Source organism: Cyanistes caeruleus, chromosome 11 (assembly GCF_971803275.1).
Source record: "Cyanistes caeruleus chromosome 11, bCyaCae1.hap1.1, whole genome shotgun sequence".
In the NCBI taxonomy this organism is placed as follows: domain Eukaryota; kingdom Metazoa; phylum Chordata; class Aves; order Passeriformes; family Paridae; genus Cyanistes; species Cyanistes caeruleus.
The window spans coordinates 19422020-19441959 of NC_141711.1; the positions used below are offsets into that span (position 1 = coordinate 19422020).

General features: G+C 48.6%; 1 protein-coding gene and 1 long non-coding RNA gene across 2 annotated transcripts; both read left to right on the forward strand.

The window, feature by feature from the left end:
• The first annotated feature begins 5590 nt into the window (after window positions 1-5590).
• Window positions 5591-9541, forward strand: LOC147651074 (uncharacterized). Its single transcript, XM_086845383.1, has 10 exons — window positions 5591-5864; window positions 6193-6284; window positions 6370-6471; window positions 6751-6875; window positions 6952-7114; window positions 7201-7307; window positions 7524-7637; window positions 7784-7902; window positions 8062-9009; window positions 9330-9541. Exons 1-9 carry the CDS (start codon window positions 5822-5824, stop codon window positions 8961-8963), a joined length of 1767 nt encoding a protein of 588 aa, XP_086701509.1. The 5' UTR covers window positions 5591-5821; the 3' UTR covers window positions 8964-9009; window positions 9330-9541.
• A 1551-nt stretch (window positions 9542-11092) lies between these two features.
• On the forward strand, window positions 11093-12670 carry LOC147651075 (uncharacterized). The gene is made up of 4 exons (XR_015274814.1): window positions 11093-11163; window positions 11378-11465; window positions 12176-12259; window positions 12478-12670. It is a non-coding gene; the product is annotated as an uncharacterized LOC147651075 (long non-coding RNA).
• The last annotated feature ends 7270 nt before the right edge of the window (window positions 12671-19940 follow it).

The window sequence follows — 19940 nt, forward strand, 5'->3', positions numbered from 1 at the left end:
TAATGAGCTTTTACAATCCTTACGACCTTTGTTAAAGGGTACTGATCCTACAGCACCTATACAGGTTACCAGTGAACAACAAGAAGCTCTCAATAAAATAATGGACTGTATCCAGACAGGTGTTGTTCGTAGCTGAGATCCAGACTTGGACATTAACCTTACTGAATGGTTTGGACCTCAACATCTCATCGGCGCCTTAATGCAACAACAGAAGAAAACAGGGGAGATATGGGTATTAGAGTGGTTGATGCCACCACTACAACAGAGACATACTTTAATTCAAAAAATTGAAATTTTAGCAAATTGGATAAAACAAGGGCGGAAGCGATTGTGCCAAATTATGGGTGCAGATCCAGCTGAAATTCAGATAGCAATAAAAAAGGACACTTTAGATTGGTATTTAATTCACAGTTCGACACTGCAAGAAGCATTGCTTGACAACAGCAGTGTGGGCAGTACTGAGGAAGTGCCTCGAATACCACTACGATGGATAGGCCAGCAGAATTGGATTGAGAAGCCCAAACGATCATTTGTGCCAACAGCAGGGGCATCAAGTGTGTTCACTGATGCTGGAAAGAAATCTCGTACAGCTGCTGCTATATGGCAAGATTCACAAGGACAATGGAACCATCATCCTATTCCAGCTCAAAAGGAGGATACATTACAAATTCTGGAATTAGTCGCTGTTGTTTGGCTTTTGGTGCAGTTTAAGGGTCCTGTTAATGTGGTAACTGATTCTTCATACGTTGCAGGAGTGAGTGACGGTACTGAAAATGCAGACATAAAGGAAGTAAGAAACCTTTGTTTATATGAACTGTTTTTGCAACTTCAAAGAGCAGTAAAATTGAGGATGGCTGCCTTTGCTATTATCCATATTCGTAGCCACAAATGGCATGTGGGTTTAGGAGAAGGAAATGCTAGGGCAGACCGATTGGTTTCACTGTCCCAAAATAGCCCTGTCCCATCACAGATATTAGCTAGAGAAGCTCATGCTAGATTGCTTGATGGCTATTATGCCATCTTTCACCAAAATGCAAAAGGTCTCCATTGGGAGTTTCCGATACCATTAGAGGAGGCTCGGGCTATTGTCAAAGCATGTCCTATTTGTAGTTTTCATACTCAAGGCAGTGGATTGGGTCTTGGGGTAAACCCTAGAGGATTACAGGCTAATGAGTTGTGGCAAATGGATATTACTCATGTTGCAGAGTTTGGGAGAGTTAAATATGTACATGTCACCGTCGATACTTATAGTCATTACATCTGGGCTACAGCTCAATCTGGCGAGAAAGCACGGAATGTTGAGCGACATTTAGTAAATTGTTTTGCAGTCATGGGAGTTCTACGTTCTATTAAAACAGGCAATGGACCTGCTTATTGTAGTAGTAGAATTAAGCAGGTGATGCAATCATGGGGAATCAAACACATAACAGGGATTCCACATTCCCCCACAAGTCAGGCAATAGTAGAACGAGCAAATGGTAGCTTAAAACAATATCCAAATAAATGTAGGGAGATCAAAGATCCACAAGAACCATTATTACGTTGTTTATTTGTTTTAAATTTTCTGTGTATTTTTGGAAACAGTGATTTGCCTGCAGCAGTACATCATAGTGCACGTGAAGCAGAGAAAACTCAAAGTCCAATATGGGTTCGCTATAAAGATCCAAAAACAGGTCTGTGGGGAGGTCCCAGCAAGGTACTGTATTGGGGACTGTCATGGAGTTACGTTACCTTTAAGGGAGTTGGAGTTGCTGGGAAGTGCTTGGAGTCTTTTCTCCTGACCAATTATCGGTCATTGCTGGGAATTGACAGCAGTTTAGGCCATTGAAAAGTGGGATCAACTTGTGAACCCTACCTTAAAATGTAAAAGCAGAGCTCTCTGGGTTCCCTTTATTTTCTGGCTGTGGAGGGTGGCGGAGCCCCAGGCCTCCCGTCCCTGCCCAGGCCATGTGGCCAGGCAGGGATGGGGCCGGGCCTGCCCCGTCTCCCGGCCGGGAGATGGGGGGGCCCAGGGAAGGTTTTCCTCGGGCCCGGGCCGGGCCGAGCCGATCTCTGGCTCGGCTGCAGGTTTTGCTGTAACTAATTCACTAGAAACTGCCCAGTGAAGAAAGAGAGAGGCCCTGGACTTGCAGTGGGTTGGAACAGCGACTACACGCTCCAGAGCAGCCATGAAGAACTTTCCATCACAGACGGCTCCAGCTCCTGTTCGGCAGAGATCTCCGAACCATCTACAAAAGCCTGGGCAAGATGTTAACTCTTTCATTACCCAGATGAGACTTGCGGATTAATCTTTTTATCCAGAGAGAGAGAGAGAGAAAGATCAACATGAAAAGAGACTTTATAAACTACCAGTGACAAGAAAGAAAAGAAGCTTCAAGAAAGGTAGAGAATTAAGAAGATGCTTTAATTAAGCTGAAATATCTCCCTGTTAAAACTATGGAGATGGACAATGAAGTCCTGAAAAGAACTCCTTTAATTCATGATATAAGATCTAGAGAGGAATAGTGTTCAAAGTGTAAATTTGAGTAAAGAGTAATTATAGTATAGTGAAGTGCTGGGAGATTAAAAGCCTTGAGAGGCAATGAGAAAACTGTTGAGAGATTTAAAGCCTTGGGAGGCAATGAGAAAACTGTTTTCTGGTGAAGCTCACAGAAACAGATGAAGAAGACTTTTTTTGCCTTTGAATAACATATCCTTAAAAATGCTATCTCTCATGTCTGCATGGCCCATACATACTTCAGAGTGATGTGAAAATGGGAGGAGTGAACTCTAATAATAGCAGCTCTGAGCAGCTAACATTAGGGCAATAGAAAACTATAACAAAAATAGTTTTCTTGTGAGAAACTCCATAAATTAACAGGAAGAAACTTCTGTTTCTCTATACAGACTGGTGAAAAGACTAGCAAGAACTGGGACTGTTTTAACCATCAGAGTTCCAGAGATTTTGTCTCTGTTGTCATGTGAACAAGGGAATAGTGGGTAGATATAGATGCTAAATCTGAACTACAGTGCCTGTACAAATTGCAGGCCGCATGGCTCCTCAGGCTGCTTGAGAAAGTATCCTGGGAAAAATATGAGAAGGAATTAAAACAATTCTCAGGGACACTAAACAGCCTTGCAGGTGTTGTTTTGCAGCCTCTTGTTTCTCCTTGCAGGAGACAGTCAGGGGGGCAGAGTGCCCCTGACCAATGATGGTAATGTAGCACTTTGTTAGCCAATAAGAGTTTCTTTTCTGTACTTTCCACGTATCTGTCTATAAGAGAGAGCTGAAGCAATAAACTAAGGAATTCTCGTGTTGTGACTCCCTTGAGAGTCCAGTGTCGTTCTTTCTAGCCGTTCCCAATCGGAACGACAGGTAGATAGGGGATGGAAAGGTTGTTCTGGAAGTTTATTCTGGTGTTCTTATTATTGTGGTTTGTCAATAAACTTTCTTTTTTTTCCCTTTTAAGTTGTATGCCTGTTTTGCTCTTGTTCTAATCCATATCTCACAGCAAGAAGTAAGTAATTTTCTTAGTTATTAGTTTAAAACCATGACAGGGACGTGGTTATCTTTGTGTGTCTACCCCCACACGGCCTGTCTGGGTGCCGAGCCGATGGACTAAACCTGCTGATCCCAGTGATTTACCTTCAGCTGATCCAGAAAATTCAGCAAATACTTCCCGCTCTCTACCATCAACATAGAGATGAGACCCTGATGAACTCTCACATGCAAATCTTGTGTACAGTACCAAATTGTGAATGTTATCCTTTTGTATGTTCCATTTGTAAAGTGTGTAAAGAAAAGTGGTAGACACATTCTAAGTGGGGTCGATCGCCAAGAGGGATTTGCACAGAGTGTTACAAGTTTGAAAGAAATTTGACTGAGATTGCATTACAGGAAGGTGTGCAAACAGGACAATTTGAAAAAGGATCTGATCGATGGTGGGAGATTTATGCTTTTGGGATAAATCCGGAAAATTATTGTTATCATCCTAATACCCCTTTACCATATATTATTGAAATAATTGCAATACGTTGTCGCAAAACACTGACAAAAGTCAGGTGTGATATTCCAGGGGTAAAAAATAAAAATTGGGAGCAATTCTTAAAACGGCAGTCTCGAGAAAAAGGGCCTTTCCTTGAAAGTTATCCCTGCTGCCGAGAAGATGGAACACCCCATGGTTCGATGCAACTGAATCGACGGGCGAGACAGAGGGCTAAAAGAAAAGGGAAGCAAGATCTCACATGGGATCCAGCCAAGATGCTGGCCGAACTGCCGCAATCCGTTTAAAGTCCTTAAAGGGCTATCTCTGATCAGGTTATTGCGGTGGTTTACCATAATAAAGGGAAATGAAGGGTGTGCAGGGAAGCTCTATGCAGTCCTGAGCAACTTCTTGCCTCAGCTGGCAAAACTGAAGCTAGCTACAAGCAAGAATTTAACTCCCCCTATCTCTGCTGGGAAAGAATCAATGCTGAGAGTGGAGGAGAACCTGTGTTTGAACAGACAGCCAAAAGAACACCCCTGGTTTCCCCCCATCCCCTGGGCCTAGCTTAAAGCTGCAGGACCCATGTCTGGGCATAGAGCAGATGACAGGGGAGACAGTGTCAAGCAGTCAACCCAGACATTGCCCTTGAAAGGTAACCACTCCTTCATGGGCCTGGATACTTTTAGGGAAACATGAAAAGCAAGGCAGTGCTTAGGGAAGCTGTGTTTTTTCAATATATTTGCTAGAAGGAAAACCTGGACCAAACTAGCAACGTTCCTTTACTGTGGGAAAAACATCCTCCTGGTTTGGACTACCGAGACAAGGACGGTTGAAACCTCTCCAGTCAGACGTACACAGAAAACTCCCAAGGAATTCTCTGGGTTTCCGCTGAGTCAGTGTAAAAGATGATGTTTCTCGGGAGCTTTATACTAATACTTAATACTAAATTTTTAATACAAAATGTCAAAGTTATTAGATTATTAGATGACAGGCGAATTGCGGTTGGGAGGCAGCTGACGTGGTCCCCAGCTTTATCTCCTGTTCCCAACAGTGATCAGCACGGGCATGAAATCAGGTTCATCTCAGTTTATTGCCGAGAGGTCTAGAGGAACATGTCAGTGCACCAAGAGCAGGTTTGGAATCTGTGCAGTGCAAGAGACTCTGCACAAGCTCTCTGGGCAACCGACTGCCAGGGGCAGGAGCCCTGGGGTGGCCGTGCCTGAACAGCACCTTTGTGCCTACAGTGCCACCCTCGATGGCTGCCCTGGAGCCTGGGATTGGACCCTGGACTTGCTGCAGGAGTCTCTGGCCAGGTTCCGTGCTGACCAAAGGCTTGGAACCATGTCAGAACCTCGGTTGCCAAGGGGGTGGCCTCAAGTGGCTGCCGGGCATGTGAGGCCATGGCTGCGTGAATCTTGGGAGCAAGATGCTGATGTCAGAGTGGCCATTGTGACGCGTGCGACCAAAGCCCCAAAAGGGAAGGCTGGGCTCAGGCCGTGTGTCACTGCGACCTGGCAACGGGAGGAGAAGGTAAGGCAGGGAAGCAGCTGCCCAGGGACCAGAGGGGCCCCACACCTCGGGCCTCTGGGCCTGTGCTGCAGGCTCACCTGCCTCTCCCTTCCTAGAATCAGCGCAGGAATATCCAGAGGAGACGGCGGTGTTCCTCAGCGCGACGACGGGAGCAGAAGGCGGACAGGAGCAGGGCTCACGCAGGGCTGACCAGGGAGTAGCACCCTCGTAGCTCTGGGCCTGTTCTCCAAACTCCCATCACTTTTCTTCCTCCCACAGAGAGAGAGGACCAGCACCTGGCGGAGACAGCGGCGTTCCTGGACAGGGACTCAGCGCTGACAGCCGCCATGTGCGACAGGGAGCAGGAGGGCTCTGATGGCAGGGAGCCAGGTGAGGGCAAAGCAGCCCCTCCCACAACCTGGCCCAGGGGCTGTCGGGGTGGCCAGCGTGGGGCCCAGAGCAGAGGCCAAAGGAGGCAGGAGCTGCTCAGCCAGGCCAGGGCTGGCAGCCTCCTTCCTCCTCAAGTGGGGCCCAGCTGGGCCAGGGGGCAGCTGTTGGGAGCCCCGTGCCCGCAATGGCCGCTGCTCTCCAAGGCCTCCAGCCCTGCCCATCAGGCAGGCACGCAGGCAGGGACAGAGCAGCCCTTGGGGTCGATGCTGCGGGCTGAGAGCCCCACAGAGCTGCTGACGCCCGCTGCCATTGTGTCTGTCCCCTGCAGCATGCCTGCTGTGTCGCCGTGCAGAGGCTGACCCGGACACCTGCGGCGACAAACAGGAGAAATACGGGCTCTATGCCCACATCTTCTGCCTGGTGAGTGGCTCCGGGCACTCCCTCCAGCATTGCAAGGGGCAGTCCCTGCCACCCTGTCCTCATCAGCTCTTCCCATTTTCTGCAGTATTTTGCCACGCTGCTTTTCCGGCAAGCAAAAAAATGTGTTGGACTCCTGGGTTTCCTCCTTCCAGATATCCAGCTTGCAGTCAGGCGGGCGGCATGGAAGGTGAGGGCCTGGCAAAAGAGCAGGGAGATTTGTGCCAGGAGAGGCTGGCCAGAGCTTAGCCCAGAGCCCCAGCAAGGAAGGCCGGCCATGAAGCCGGCTGTGGGACAAAGTCTGGCTCCCAGCAGCTCCGTGGAGCCTCTGGCACAGGAGCTCCCCTCACCAGCTGGCTCTGTGGGCTGAGCGCCAGCAGCGGCCCCATCCTGCTCTCTGCCTGCAGCCCTGGGGCTGCCTGGGGAGGTCCCCAGGCTGCCGCTGATGGGGCTGCCTGGCTCATTCCAGCACTGCTGCGTCTGCGGCCAGAGCGGGGCCACCATCCTGTGCTGCAAGGAAGGCTGCAACAGATGGTTCCACCTGCCCTGTGCCAAGGAGGGCGGCTGTGTTACACAGTACATTGCCCCATACAGGTAGCTCCTCTCCCCTTCTGGCCACCCTTGGGGAAGGACCAAGACTTTCTCATTAGGCCCATCCCTTTGTCCCCAGGTCCTTCTGCCCTGAACACCGTCCAGTGCAGATGGTGCAGGTGACTCCAGAGCCGGGCACCGAATGCCCCATCTGCATGGAGCCAGTGGAGGACAGAATGACCTTCAACACCATCGTGTGCCCGACGTGCAAAAGAGCCTGGTTCCACAGGGACTGCCTCCAGGTGGGAGCCATGCCCTCAGGCCTGGGACACAGCAGGTGCTCAGCAGCACCAGGGCCTGGCTCACACTGCTTCTGTTTGCCCTGCAGGGACAGGCCATGCGCGCTGGTCTTTTGTACTTCAGCTGCCCCCTCTGCAGAGATAGTGAGGAATTCCTTGTGGAGATGTTCCGCATGGGGATCCGCACCCCCATCAGGTTGGTGTCCTTCTGCGGGGCTCACAAGGCAGGAGGGTGCAAGTGCTGTGCTGTGCCAGGCCCTGCCCCAGCAGTCCAAGCCCTGCCCCATCCAGGGAGTCTGGACTTGCGCTTCTCAGGGGACTTGGAAAAGCATTGGAGGAAGAGCAGGGTCACCCTGTTACCTCCGTGAGGGCAGGGCAGAAGAAACACATCAGCTTTTCCTTTCTCCATCAGAGGGCCAACATGGGAAGACAACAATGCCTTTGCGGATCTAGGAGAGAGGCACAGCAGGTGCAATGCCAGGGAATGCCTTTACCCAGGAGGCAGGGAGGAGGCAGAGGAAGAGGGGTGAGTTGGGAAGCTGCACCCGGGGCTCTGCAGGGAACCAGTGTCTCAGGAAGGGCTGAAAGCAGAAGGAGCCAGTGGTGCTGGGCTGCACAATCCCATGCTGGGACACTTTGTCTTCAGTGCCATCAACCCGTTTGTTTTCCCAGGCCCTGGGAGCTGCTCTTGTGCTCCTCCTGTGCTGCTGAGGGCACCCACAGGCGCTGCTCTGGCCTGACAGTGAGGACAACCCACTGGGAGTGTGAGAGCTGTGCTGGTCTCGGCACGGGTATGAGGCAAAGCAGGCGGGTGTCCCTGGGCTGGGGCCAGTGCCCAGGCTGGGCATGGCAAAGCCCATGGGCTCCTGGAGGGCTGGGGGCAGTGCTCTGGTCGGGCATGGCCTGCTCCAGGCCTGGCAGGCCTCGGACATTCCTGTTTGCTCTTACAGCTGCCACGGATGAGCCAGAGCTCAATGGCCCCAGCCTGACCGGACAGTCAGGACTGGAATCTTCTCAGGGCCTCTCAGAATCTGAGGCCATCAGCCCCACCAGCAGCCCGGAGTCATCGGCTCTGGCTCCCCGTTCTCCATCTCCAGAGGCCAGCAGCCACAGCAGCCCCCAGCGTGCAGCCTCATCCTTGGCAGACAGCAGCAGCCCAAGCACATCAAGGCCAAGACACAGCAGCTCCATGGGCCCTGAGGACAGGGTCCATTCCAGGCGTGCTGGGCCTGACCGCAAGCGAAGCCGCTCTCGCCAGCAGAGTCGGGCCACAGATAGACCCGTCCGGTCACGGAGTCGCCGTGACAGGAGCAGCGAGACAAGACCAAGGGCTGAGAGGCCCAGGCCCAGGGACACACCATCGCAGGCTTCCCCCAGATGCAGCTGCCCCTGCTGTCAAGCTCGGGCCTTAAGTCCACCTGTCTGGTCAAGGAGTCACTGTGACCAGAGCAGCAGGACAACATCGAGGGCAGAGAGGCCCAGGCAAAGGGAGGCACCATCGCAGGCAGCCCCCAGACGCAGCCGCTCCCGACTACCACGTCAAGTCTCGAATCGACCTGTCCAGTCCAGCGGTCTCCAGGACAGGAACAGGAGGACAGCAGCAAATGCTGAGAGGCCCAGGCAAAGGGAGACATCCTCGGGGACGTCCCCCAGACGCAGCCGCTCCCGCCTGCAACGTCGGGCCTCAAACCGACCTGTCCGGTCCAGGAGTCGGCAGGACGGGAGCAGGAGGACAGCAGCCAGTGCTGAGAGGCCCAGGCGCAGGGGGACACCGTCGGGGACGTCGCGCTGGAGCAACCGCTCCCGCCAGCCACGTCGGGCCTCAACTCGGACCTCTAACAGCAGCACGTAGTGTCATCTTCTCTTTCTAGTCCCTCTGTTTGTGGCTGTAAGTGAAGGTGAGAAGGGTCAGTACAGGGACCTTGAGATTTGCAGGTCTGTGGAAAACCCAGATTAGCTCTTGGCATTTCTGTGATCCTTGATTTCTATGTTACCATGTATTGTGAAGGGAAAAGCCACCTGAGGACATAGCTAATTAAAAAGGACACTCATTGCTGCCTTAAGACAGATATTTCCCCACTGCTTCCTCTTGAAAGTGAACCAGTCCTTAATGGCTTGGATACGTTTAGGGAGACATGACGAGCAAGGTGGCTCTTAGGGAAGCTGTCTTTGAAAAGGCCGTGGGCTGTGTTGCTATCCTTGATCAATCTCATTTCAGTATAGCCTTTCTTCAGTAAAGCAGAGGGAGAAGGAAGAGAGTGAGACACTGCCTCAAGTGTCTGGAGAAATCGACTGCGACACTGCTGCTGATTTAAAAGACTTGCTTGGACCTTCAAAGGTCAAACCGGAAAAGACAGTGGAAATAGCCTGGGACCAAGAGGATGCGCAGGACTCTGCCCCAGACGAACGTCTGGGACCTTTGCCTGAAAACGACGGAACTCAGGAGTCGAGTGCTTTCAAGTTTTCCTTCTTTGAAGACACAGAGGAGTTGGGCATCAAAGAAGGTAACAGCAGAACCCTCCTAACGGAGCCATTTCTAAGGAACAGCTTCTGGCAGGCACTGTAGAGCAATATGGTGTGAAGAAGGTCAGAGGATTTTAATCCAGAGGATTTTCAGCAGCAGAAGTTAGTAATTATGCAGAAGTATTTTGATCTTCATTTCTACTTGCCAAGGTTGTGGGAGATTAATGAGAGTTAACTCCTGCTTGCATCTCAGGAATTTCGAGGTGCACGCCTTGAGAAGGCATTGGGATTTTTGCAGAGTGGTGAAAAAGCTTCTTGTTGTGCCCTAAACTTCTCAAACAAGGAAAAAGGTGACACAGCAGTCATACCAAGTTACCTAGGGCCCAAGAGGATTTTAAGGAAAATGGGTGTTAAGGTAGAGGGAGAAGCAAAATCCTGGAGTTGACCCCAAGCTCCATGAACATTCTGTTAGTTACCAAATTCTATTCCTGGACCTTCAGAAAAAGGAAACTGAATGACACTGAAGGATCATTGGGGTGTCCTAACCTCAGATAAAATGAGGCCTTATGAAATGAAGATGAAGGAATATTTAATCAAGTCACAGTCAGGTAGGAATGAAAGGAAGCCGTGCCGAGTTATCCAAAATACTAAAATGCAACAACACAAAGCAACAAGCCCACCACACTTTTGCTGTATTCAGGAGCTATTCACTGTCTTCTGGATGCAATGATAAATATTTACGAATACATAGGAGATGCCTAGAAGAAAGTGGAAGATCCTGGAGCAGAGCTACAGCTCAGGAAATCAGGGAGGAGAAGATTCTGTCCTTCCTAAATCTGTCTTTCCCGGTATAAATATTTCACTTGAAAGAAGGAATTTTTCCTGGCAAGCAGAGAAATAATCTGGTTTTGGCTTTCTTTCTCTTTTGCTGCTGGTTTTGCAGGGCCTCACATACTTGGAACGATAAAACCGGAAAAAGTCACGTGGCAAGAGGATTCACATTTCCAAGACATCACTTCTGAGGGTGCTGATGAGCCGGAGATGTCAGAAATTGCAAAGCACCAAGAAAGGCAAGTTCCATTTGTATTTGTTGTCTACTTGGCTGTAGTAGTTGGATGCTGTGGGAATATTAGTGGCAGCACTGAGGAAATGGGAAACTGACACTGCACACCTCTGAGCAAGGAAAGTCATCTTGGAAAACCACTGGTGCTGTGTGGAGTCCAGAGTCCCAGCAGCCCATTGGATGTGAAGTTGAATGTGAAGAGAGAGAAGCTGAGCACAAGAAATGGACTGGGTTGTTTTGGTTTGGCCAACCCCAAACTGAGTTTGGCCACAAGGCAAAGACACAGTCAGTTTTTGTGTCAAACGTGGGGTCTTTTTATAGAAGGCTTTATTTGCATACTATGCAGGAAAGCTCTTCCGTGTATCCCATTTCTCTGAGGCACTACAGCAATAACTCGTGCCCATGGGATTTGATAGGACCTTTTAGGATGCTAAAACCCCTTTGTACTTGTCTAGGGTTCTTTCTCTACCACGCACAGAAAGTGCTAGAGTTTTCTTCTTCTCCATAGATGACGCACGCCTAAGAGGTACGACACAACTTCTTCAGTCCCCTTTTGTATATTTTTCCCTTTTAAACCCTTACTGGACTTGAGTAAGGAAGAAAAAATGCTGCCTGGTTATGAATGCTCTGTAGTCAAAATTTGCCATCCTTTCTTGTGGTCAAAGTTGTGGTAGAATCCCATGAGACAGTCCTGGTAAAAAATAAAGGCTGAGCAGCTTTCTGCCTTTCCTTTCTTTCAGATAATTACCTCATAGCTATAGGAACGTTTAGAGCTTAGCAGAAAAATAGTCACTAGACAGGTTAGCGAGACATTTGGGATCCTTTCAGGTAGGTCTATCTCCTTTAACTTTTTCCTGTCTTTCTGGTGTTACTGTTAGACACGCCGAGTGTTCTTGTCAGCCACATACGTCCGTGCGGTTCTTCATCCTAATGAATCTGGGGCTTGCTCTTCTGAAGCCAGTGAATTTTCGATTTAAAAACAAAGACAACAACAACAAAAAAACCCATACACAGCCCCCAAAAATTACACAGGCCACCAAAACAATTGCTTGTTCTATTTTGTAGAATATAGTCTCAAGACAGGCTTAAATGACGTTTGTTTCTTGAGACTTGCTAGATAACACGGATGAAATGTATGGCTGTGTTCATACAGTTACTGCCCTGCAATCTTCCAGCCCGTCTGATTTGCGGGGTGTGTCAGAATGGAGATCTCAGCCCCTGGCAGGCAGCGCTTCTGGGGGGCAGCTGTGGGATCCTGCTGCTGAGCAGTTAATGCAAGAGCTGCTGTTTCACTGCAATTTAGATTGCAGCATGTTCAGGGAGACAGCTGCTGCCTTTCATTTTTCTTAGTACACCAGGCTGCAGTAGGGAACATTTCTGCTGGAGCCAACATGTGGTGGGGGGCAAGAGAATAGGAGGGACGTGGAGGATAGAGCTTCTGACTTTATTGTGTTGTTCATTCATGATTGTTGGGAGCAGCAGCCGAATCAGAAGAGTTGAACCCTATTGATTGGTGTTGTGTTTTCTTTTGTGCACAGGGCCTAAAGTTATTTTTTGTAGATCTGTAGAGCTCAGTGAAGAGAAAGTGGGTTGGGAAGACATATGTAGATTTATTGCTTGAGGTGAGTATGGAACATCTGTTCCCTGGTAGCTGTGGCTGAATGCTGAGCATGGGGAGGGAACACGGCTATGGATGTGCATGCAAAATTAATTCAGGACCTCCAGAAGAGCCTGAAGCTTTGGAACTGTCAGGGAACAAATGGGTGTTGGTATACTGGTGTGTGTAACATGATGTTGTGATGTCCAGCCAAGTAAACCACTGCATCTCTCTCTGTTACAGGAGCAGCTAGCTAACTAGATGTAAGGGAAGTGTTTAAGAGAAACAGTGACTTTAGAGACTTCTGCAAGTAGTGGATTCAAAAACTTCTCCTAGGAATATGTTAGATTTTCATTAATTTCTGGATCGTCTAAGGAAGCATAAGAATTCCATAGGGAAACTGAACCCAAACTAATAAACCCTTTCTTGAAAAGAATCGTGTCATATTTGTTCCTTGAAGAAGCTGCCAAACAACCTTACCTTTTAAATCCTTTAAGGGATCTAACAGGAAAACATATTGACAAACCCGGTTAGGCAGTGTTTCTGATCTGGCGCTGATGCTCTCGGGTTCCGGGGAGCCACGGGAAGGCTCCAGTCCGGACTGTCCGGTCAGGCTGGGGCCACTGAGCTCTGGCTCAGCTTTGGTGGCTGTGAGGGCAATCAGCAATGTCAAAGGCCTCCCAGGCCTGGGCCAGGCTGGGCCAGAGCAGGGCCCCCAGCCCTCCAGAAGCCTACGGGCTCTGCCAAGCCCAAAAGGACACTGCCCCCAGCCCCAGGGGCTTGGCCTGACAGCCGAGCCCAGACCAGCAGAGCTGTCACACTCCCCGCTAGTTGTGGTCGCTCTCAGGCGCGAGCAACGCCCGTGGGTGCCCTGGACAGCACAGGAGCAGCACAGGGGCACTTGCCAGGGCCTGGAGAAGCACAGGGGTCAGCTTCTGCACGGCGACACAGCAGGCATGCTGCAGGGGACAGAGCCAATGGCAGCGGGCATGAGCAGCTCTGTGGGGCTCTCAGCCCGCAGCATCGGCCCCAAGAGCTGCTCTGTCCCTGCCTGCGTGCCAGCCTGATGGGCAGGGCTGGAGGCCTTGGAGAGCAGCGGCCATTGCGGGCACGGGGCTCCCAACAGCTGCCCCCTGGCCCAGCTGGGCCCCACTTGAGGAGGAAGGAGGCTCCCAGCCCTGGCCTGGCTGAGCAGCTCCTGCCTCCTTTGGCCTCTGCTCTGGGCCCCACGCTGGCCACCCCAACAGCCCCTGGGCCAGGCTGTGAGAGGGGCTGCTTTGCCCTCACCTGGCTCCCTGCCATCAGAGCCCTCCTGCTCCCTGTCACACATGATTCTGGTCAGGGGTGAGTCCCTGTGCAGGAACACCACGGTCTCCTCCACGTGCAAGTCCTCTCTCTCCATGGCAGAAAAAAAAGAGTGCTCCTTCATAGCAGCATACTTGTCTTGATACTGTCTCATGGTTTCAGTGGAATCGAAGCACTCAGCTCCCTTTACCTGGGGTATTTGAGGGGCAACTGTATCAAATCCCAGCATTACATTGTTAGAACTGTAGAGAGCAATGGCTAGCTAGCAAAGGTCATGTTCCCATGCAGCTGTTAGCTGGGAAAGAATTAGACAGTAGAGTTCGGTTAGTGTGAGATGTTGCAAAGTCAGGAAGACCTTAGTGATAACTGCTAACTGAGAACAGGACGCTGTGATCAGAAGAATGTGAATTCAGCATAGGTGAGCGATCACAGGAATGTGGAATTAGGTGGAGTTGACCTTAAATGAAAATATCCAATAACGAGCTTGCTTTTGCACTAGGTATGAGCCTAATTATTGATGCTATATAAGTGGATTTAGAGTTACCAATAAATGAGACTTGCTGATCATTCATATTGAGTGCTGCATTTCTTCCGCCGAACTCATCAAGGTGCCCAAACAGCAGGGACCTTTGGGACCTTTGGGATCTTTGGGACCTTAAAAAGGAGTTGGAGTCAGCCAAGGGAGTTGGTGTCAGGGGACGGGTCCTCCGCAGCAAGGACGGCCAAACGCAACAGCTGTGCCGTGTTCCAGGCAACCTCACAGGAGAGTCCTGGTCAAAAAGCAACGTTGCCGCGCCCCAGGCGTCCTTATAGAAGAGTCCTGCTGTAAGGTGCTGCTGAAACTTTGTAGGGGCTGCAACAGCGCGCGCTGACGGTAAGATGGAAAGGCAAGCAGCGTATGATTTATTTACCTGCTTTTTAGAAAAGCGACAGGTTAAAGATTTTGATTTGTGCAAGGAGCTTCCTGGACTTCTTGCTTATGGGTATGCCCGGGGGTGTTTTCAGAATCCCCATACAGTCCATGAATTAAGTGAGTGGCAAAAATTTGGAGATAAATTGTGGGAAGCTCTTTTAAATGATGATAGAACTGCTAAAAAAATGGGAAAACTGTGGCAGACAGTTCATAATGTTCTTTTGCAGTATCAGGCTGAAGAGGCAGCTGCCACAAAGGCATCTGCAGCTATGTCAAAAAATAGATTATTAGAGGGAATGAATGAATGTCCATTGCCACCCGCCACGAATACAGTAATTTTGACTCGCCCCGCGCCATCACTGACCCCTGCCGCAGCTACTAATCCTTTTGTGCCATCTTCAATTCCTTCACCTACTAACCTTGCTTCTGGAACGGAGCCTTCGGCACCGTTACCACCCTCCCCTATGAGAAATCCTGAGGTAGGGCATGAGTTAGGTGAGGCTATTGCACGGGAAAGAAGGGAGACATGGGCTGCATTGGCACGGAATATTTTGCAAGAGGGTGATCAGGAAATAGCAGACGCTGTATTGGAAGTAGCATGTCCCGTAACCTTTGCATCGATTCAACGGGGAGGAATACAAGCTCAAATGACAGCTTTAGATTGGAAGTGGTTAGCACAGTTGCGATCTACAGTCAGTCAGTTTGGAGTGACCAGTGAACCGGTTAGACAAAGGATTGATTATTTGTGGGCTACACAGATTTTGTTGCCTGCAGATTGTAGGAGTATTATGAAATTGATTCTTAGTCAGCATCAGTGTGATAAGCAAGAGACCCTTTTGTTCGCCTAAACATGTAGATACGATGCTTTGCAAAACTATGCTTTGTGGAATCAGGATGAGGTTGAAGGTTGCTGCTGACACTTGCATAAATCTCTAACGGCCTTGAGAGCTTTCTTGAATTCCAGAAAGTCACCAAAGATAAGCCTTAACAGAAAACAGTGAAGAAAGGTCAAAAGGATAAGACTGAGGAAGACCTATGATCTTCATCCCGCGACCACCAGAAGGCAGAAAAAAGACCCCCTAGCAACCGGAGACACATGCGCAGAGACACCAGAGAAAGGACACGTAACCCGGAAGCCGGGTTAAAAGGGGGAGTACGGAAACCAGCGGTGCGGCAGTTGCGTGGAGCGGGAATTCTCCTGCTCCCCTGTCACCCAGCGCTGATCTATTGCTTATTGCTTGCTTGCTGTAATTAATAAAACTTTTCTCTGATTGAACCAGATCACTCTCTTGAGGGAATTCATAACAAATTTGGTGCCCGTGACTCGGATGCAATCTGTAGGGCAGATTCTCGGCACTGCCAGGGGGGCGCCCCGCTAATATTTAGCGGCCCGGAGGACCGGTTTCTGCCTCGGTTGCACCGACGAACCTAAATTTAAGGCAAGTAGCAAAAGGGAGACTGGTCGACCCCTTAAAATCTGTGCACAGAGTCCGGACGAAGCCGCGGGACGCGTGAGTATTACGGGAACCGTTCGTTTGGGGTCAGGATCCCGGAGTGTGGCGAAGTGGTGTGTGTGTGAGAGGGGGACTGGTAGCCAGATTCCCCAAGCGAGTGCGGACCCTCAGTAGTGCGGTTCCCATTGGCCCACAAGGGTGTGGGCCACGAACCAGGGGAAGTGAAAGAGGCTGTGTGATTTGAAGGCACTCCGGAAGAATGGGGCAGGGGAAGAGCAAGCACCCTGTATCTATTAAACTCCCACCGGTACCTAGAGATAGTCCATTGGGTTTTATACTAGATAATTGGAAGCATTTCCCGGGAACAGAAAATAAAGATAGGGCAAAAATGAATCACTATTGTGTAGAAGTATGGGGAGGAAAGGAAATTTCAAAGAATGTATTTTGGCCTATATTTGGATTAACCGAAGATTGGGTTAAACAAAAATTAAACTCCTGGGTAAATACAAAGATCCTCTTTAGCTCAGAGGAAAGTGCTTATGCAGAGATCTGGGTAGTAAATCCCGAGGTTTTTATATTTGACAGAGAACTCAGGGGAGGGGAAGGGAAAGAAAAAGAAACCCCGAAAAGAAGATGCTTTGATAATCCCCCCCACTCCATTTGTACCACCACCACCACCACGAGCCCCTCCCCCTCCAAACCCCGAGGAGGAGGATTTAGACATGCCAGATGTGGGGCCTGTTACCAGGAATAGATCCAGAAGGAACCAGGAGAACCTATTCCCATTAAGAGAGATGCCAATGGGTGGCCCTCAAGCTGGAATAGGGTTTATATCTGTCCCCCTTAGTTCGGGGGATGTTAGAGACTTCAAAAAGGAAATGGGGCATTTGTTGGAAGATCCATTGGGGGTTGCAGAAAGAGTTGATCAGTTCTTAGGACCCAATATGTACACATGGGAGGAATTACAATCTATCCTGAATATTTTATTTACGGCAGAAGAGAAAAACATGATTAGAAGGGAAGGAATGCGCATTTGGGATGCTCAGCATGTCCAGGGACCACTGGCAGATGTAAAGTGGCCCCTCCAAAATCCCCATTGGGATGACCAAAATCCAGCGCACAGAATAAATATGCAGGATTTGAGGACTATTATAATTCAAGGAATTAGGGAGGCAGTCCCGAGAGGTCATAATATAAATAAAGCATTCAATGAGAGGCAAAAGAAAGACGAAACTCCTACGGAATGGTTAGAAAGACTAAGAAAGAATTTTCAACTATATTCCGGAATGGATCCAGACACCCAATTGGGGCAAGCACTGCTTAAAGCACAATTTGTGGCAAAAGCCTGGGAGGATATTCGGCGGAAGATAGAAAAATTGGATGGGTGGCAAGACAGAGGTTTGGATGAGCTTTTGTGAGAGGCACAAAAAGTGTATGTTAGGAGAGAAGAGGAGGCTCAGAATCGGCAAATTAAGATGATGGTGGCTGCTGTGAGAGAGAGTAGAGATCAAACCTGGAAAGGGAAACAACAGAGACCGATCAGAGATTCAAATGAAAGACAGAACACTAAGGTTTGTTTTTATTGTGGAAAGAAAGGACACTTTAAGAGAGAATGTAGGGTGAGGATCCAGGATGAAAAGATGTTCAAAGAAGACTAGGGGGGTCAGGGGCTCCTTATTCTGGGGACCCGAAAACACCAGAAAGAGCCCTTGATAAAGTTAAAAGTGGGTCCCCAGCACCAAGAAATAACATTCTTGGTAGATACTGGAGCTGAGAGATCAACCATTCAGTTTTTACCTAAAGGATGTAGTATATCCAAAGAAACTGCCACGGTAGTGGGGGCAAAGGGGGAACCCTTTGAAGTGGGGGCTATTAAAGATGTGGTGATAGAATCAGAGTCAAAAATTGGGTTGGGAAATTTTTGATTAGTACCAGAAGCAGATTATAATTTGTTGGGACGGGATTTAATTATTGAATTAGGAATACATTTAGATATAGTTGATAAGGAGGTGAAGATAAAGCTATGCCCTTTAAGAGTGGAAGATGAAGACAAAATAAACCCAGAAGTGTGGTATACACCTGAGAGTGTGGGACAGTTGAGGATAACCCCATTCTCGGTCACTATTAAGAACCCAGAAATCCCAGTTAGAATAAAACAATATCCCTTGTCACTTGAGGGACAAAGAGGGTTGAAACCAGAAATTGACAGACTCTTAAGTAAGGGACTATTAGAACCATGTATGTCACCTTTTAACACACCCATACTGCCAGTAAAGAAGCCAGATGGGACTTATCGCTTGGTACAAGATTTAAGAGAAATTAACAAACGCACAGTAGCACGGTTCCCCATAGTTGCAAACCCGTACACATTACTAAGCAAGCCGGGACGCAACAGTTTGTGGTACAGTGTTACAGATTTAAAAGATGCATTCTGGGCCTGCCCCTTTGATGAGACTAGCCGAGATTATTTCGCATTTGAATGGGAAGATCCAGATACGGGGAGGAGACAACAACTGAGATGGACAGTATTCCCCCAGGGATTCACAGAATCCCCCAGTTTGTTTGGGCAGGCATTGGAGCAGATTTTACAGGATTATCAGACAGACCCAGGAGTGACCTTGATACAATATGTAGATGATTTGCTTTTAGCTGGGAAAGAGGAGGAAGATGTAAGGAGAGAGAGTATTAAGTTGTTAAATTTCCTGGGTTTAAAGGGATTGAAAGTATCCAAGGCAAAACTCCAATTTGTAGAAGAAGAAGTAAAATATTTAGGCCATTACCTTAAAAACGGGGAGAAAAAGATAGACCCTGAAGGGATAGAAGGAATTCTGTCACTACCGGTTCCCAAAAATAAAAGGCAGATACATGAAATCTTGGGGTTAACAGGGTACTGTAGACAGTGGATTGAAAACTATAGCAGCAAAGTTAAATTTTTATATCATAAATTGGCACAGGAGGGATTAATGAAATGAGTTCAGAAGACACAGAAAAATTCCGGGAGCTACAAGAAAGTTTAATTCATGCTCCTGTCTTGAGTCTTCCAGATTTGAAAAGACCCTTTCATTTGTTGGTAAATGTGGAAAATGGGATTGCCTTCGGAGTCCTGACTCAGGAGTGGGCAGGGAGATAGAAGCTGATAGGGTATCTATCAAAGATCTTGGACCCCGTGAGTAAGGGCTGGCCAACTTGTCTGCAAGTAGTAGCAGGATGTGCCCTACTGGTGGAGGAAGCTAGGAAAATCACCTTTAATAGCAATTTGAAGGTAATGTCCCCCCATAACATTCGGGGTGTGTTACAACAAAAGGCGGATAAGTGGATTTCAGATGCTAGACTTCTAAAATATGAAGGAATTTTAGTTGAGGCCCCAAACTTAATATTAGAAACCACTGCTTTACAAAACCCGGCTGCATTTTTGTATGGAGAACCCGAAGGCGAACCTTTGACACATGACTGTAGAACTACAATTCAGGAACAAACCAAAATTAGACCTGATTTGGAAGAAGAGGAATTAGAAAGCGGAGAAAAGCTGCTTGTGGATGGGTCCTCCAGAGTAATAGAAGGAAGGAGGAAAACAGGCTATGCCATCGTACGAGGACCTGATTTGCAAGTCTTAGAATCAGGTCCATTAGACAAATCTTGGTCAGCCCAAGCCTGCGAATTGTATTCAGTATTAAGGGCATTGAAACTACTAGAAGGAAAGGAGGGGACAATATATACAGATTCCAGATATAGTTATGGAGTAGTGCATACGTTCGGTAAACTGTGGGAAGAAAGAGGTTTAATAAACTCCCAAGGGAAATATTTAGTTCATCAAAAACTGATAATTGCAGTATTAAAAGCCCTGAGAAGGCCCAAAAGGTTGGCAGTGGTTCATTTGAAAGGACACCAGAAGGGAATGGACTGGAGGAGTAGAGGAAATAATGCCGCCGACCAGGAGGTGAAACGAGCGGCATTACGAACCATGGTCCTAAAAGAAAGAGGGAGGCATGAAGAAATTTTGAAACATAGGGATAGTGACTTAAGAAGTAGATTTA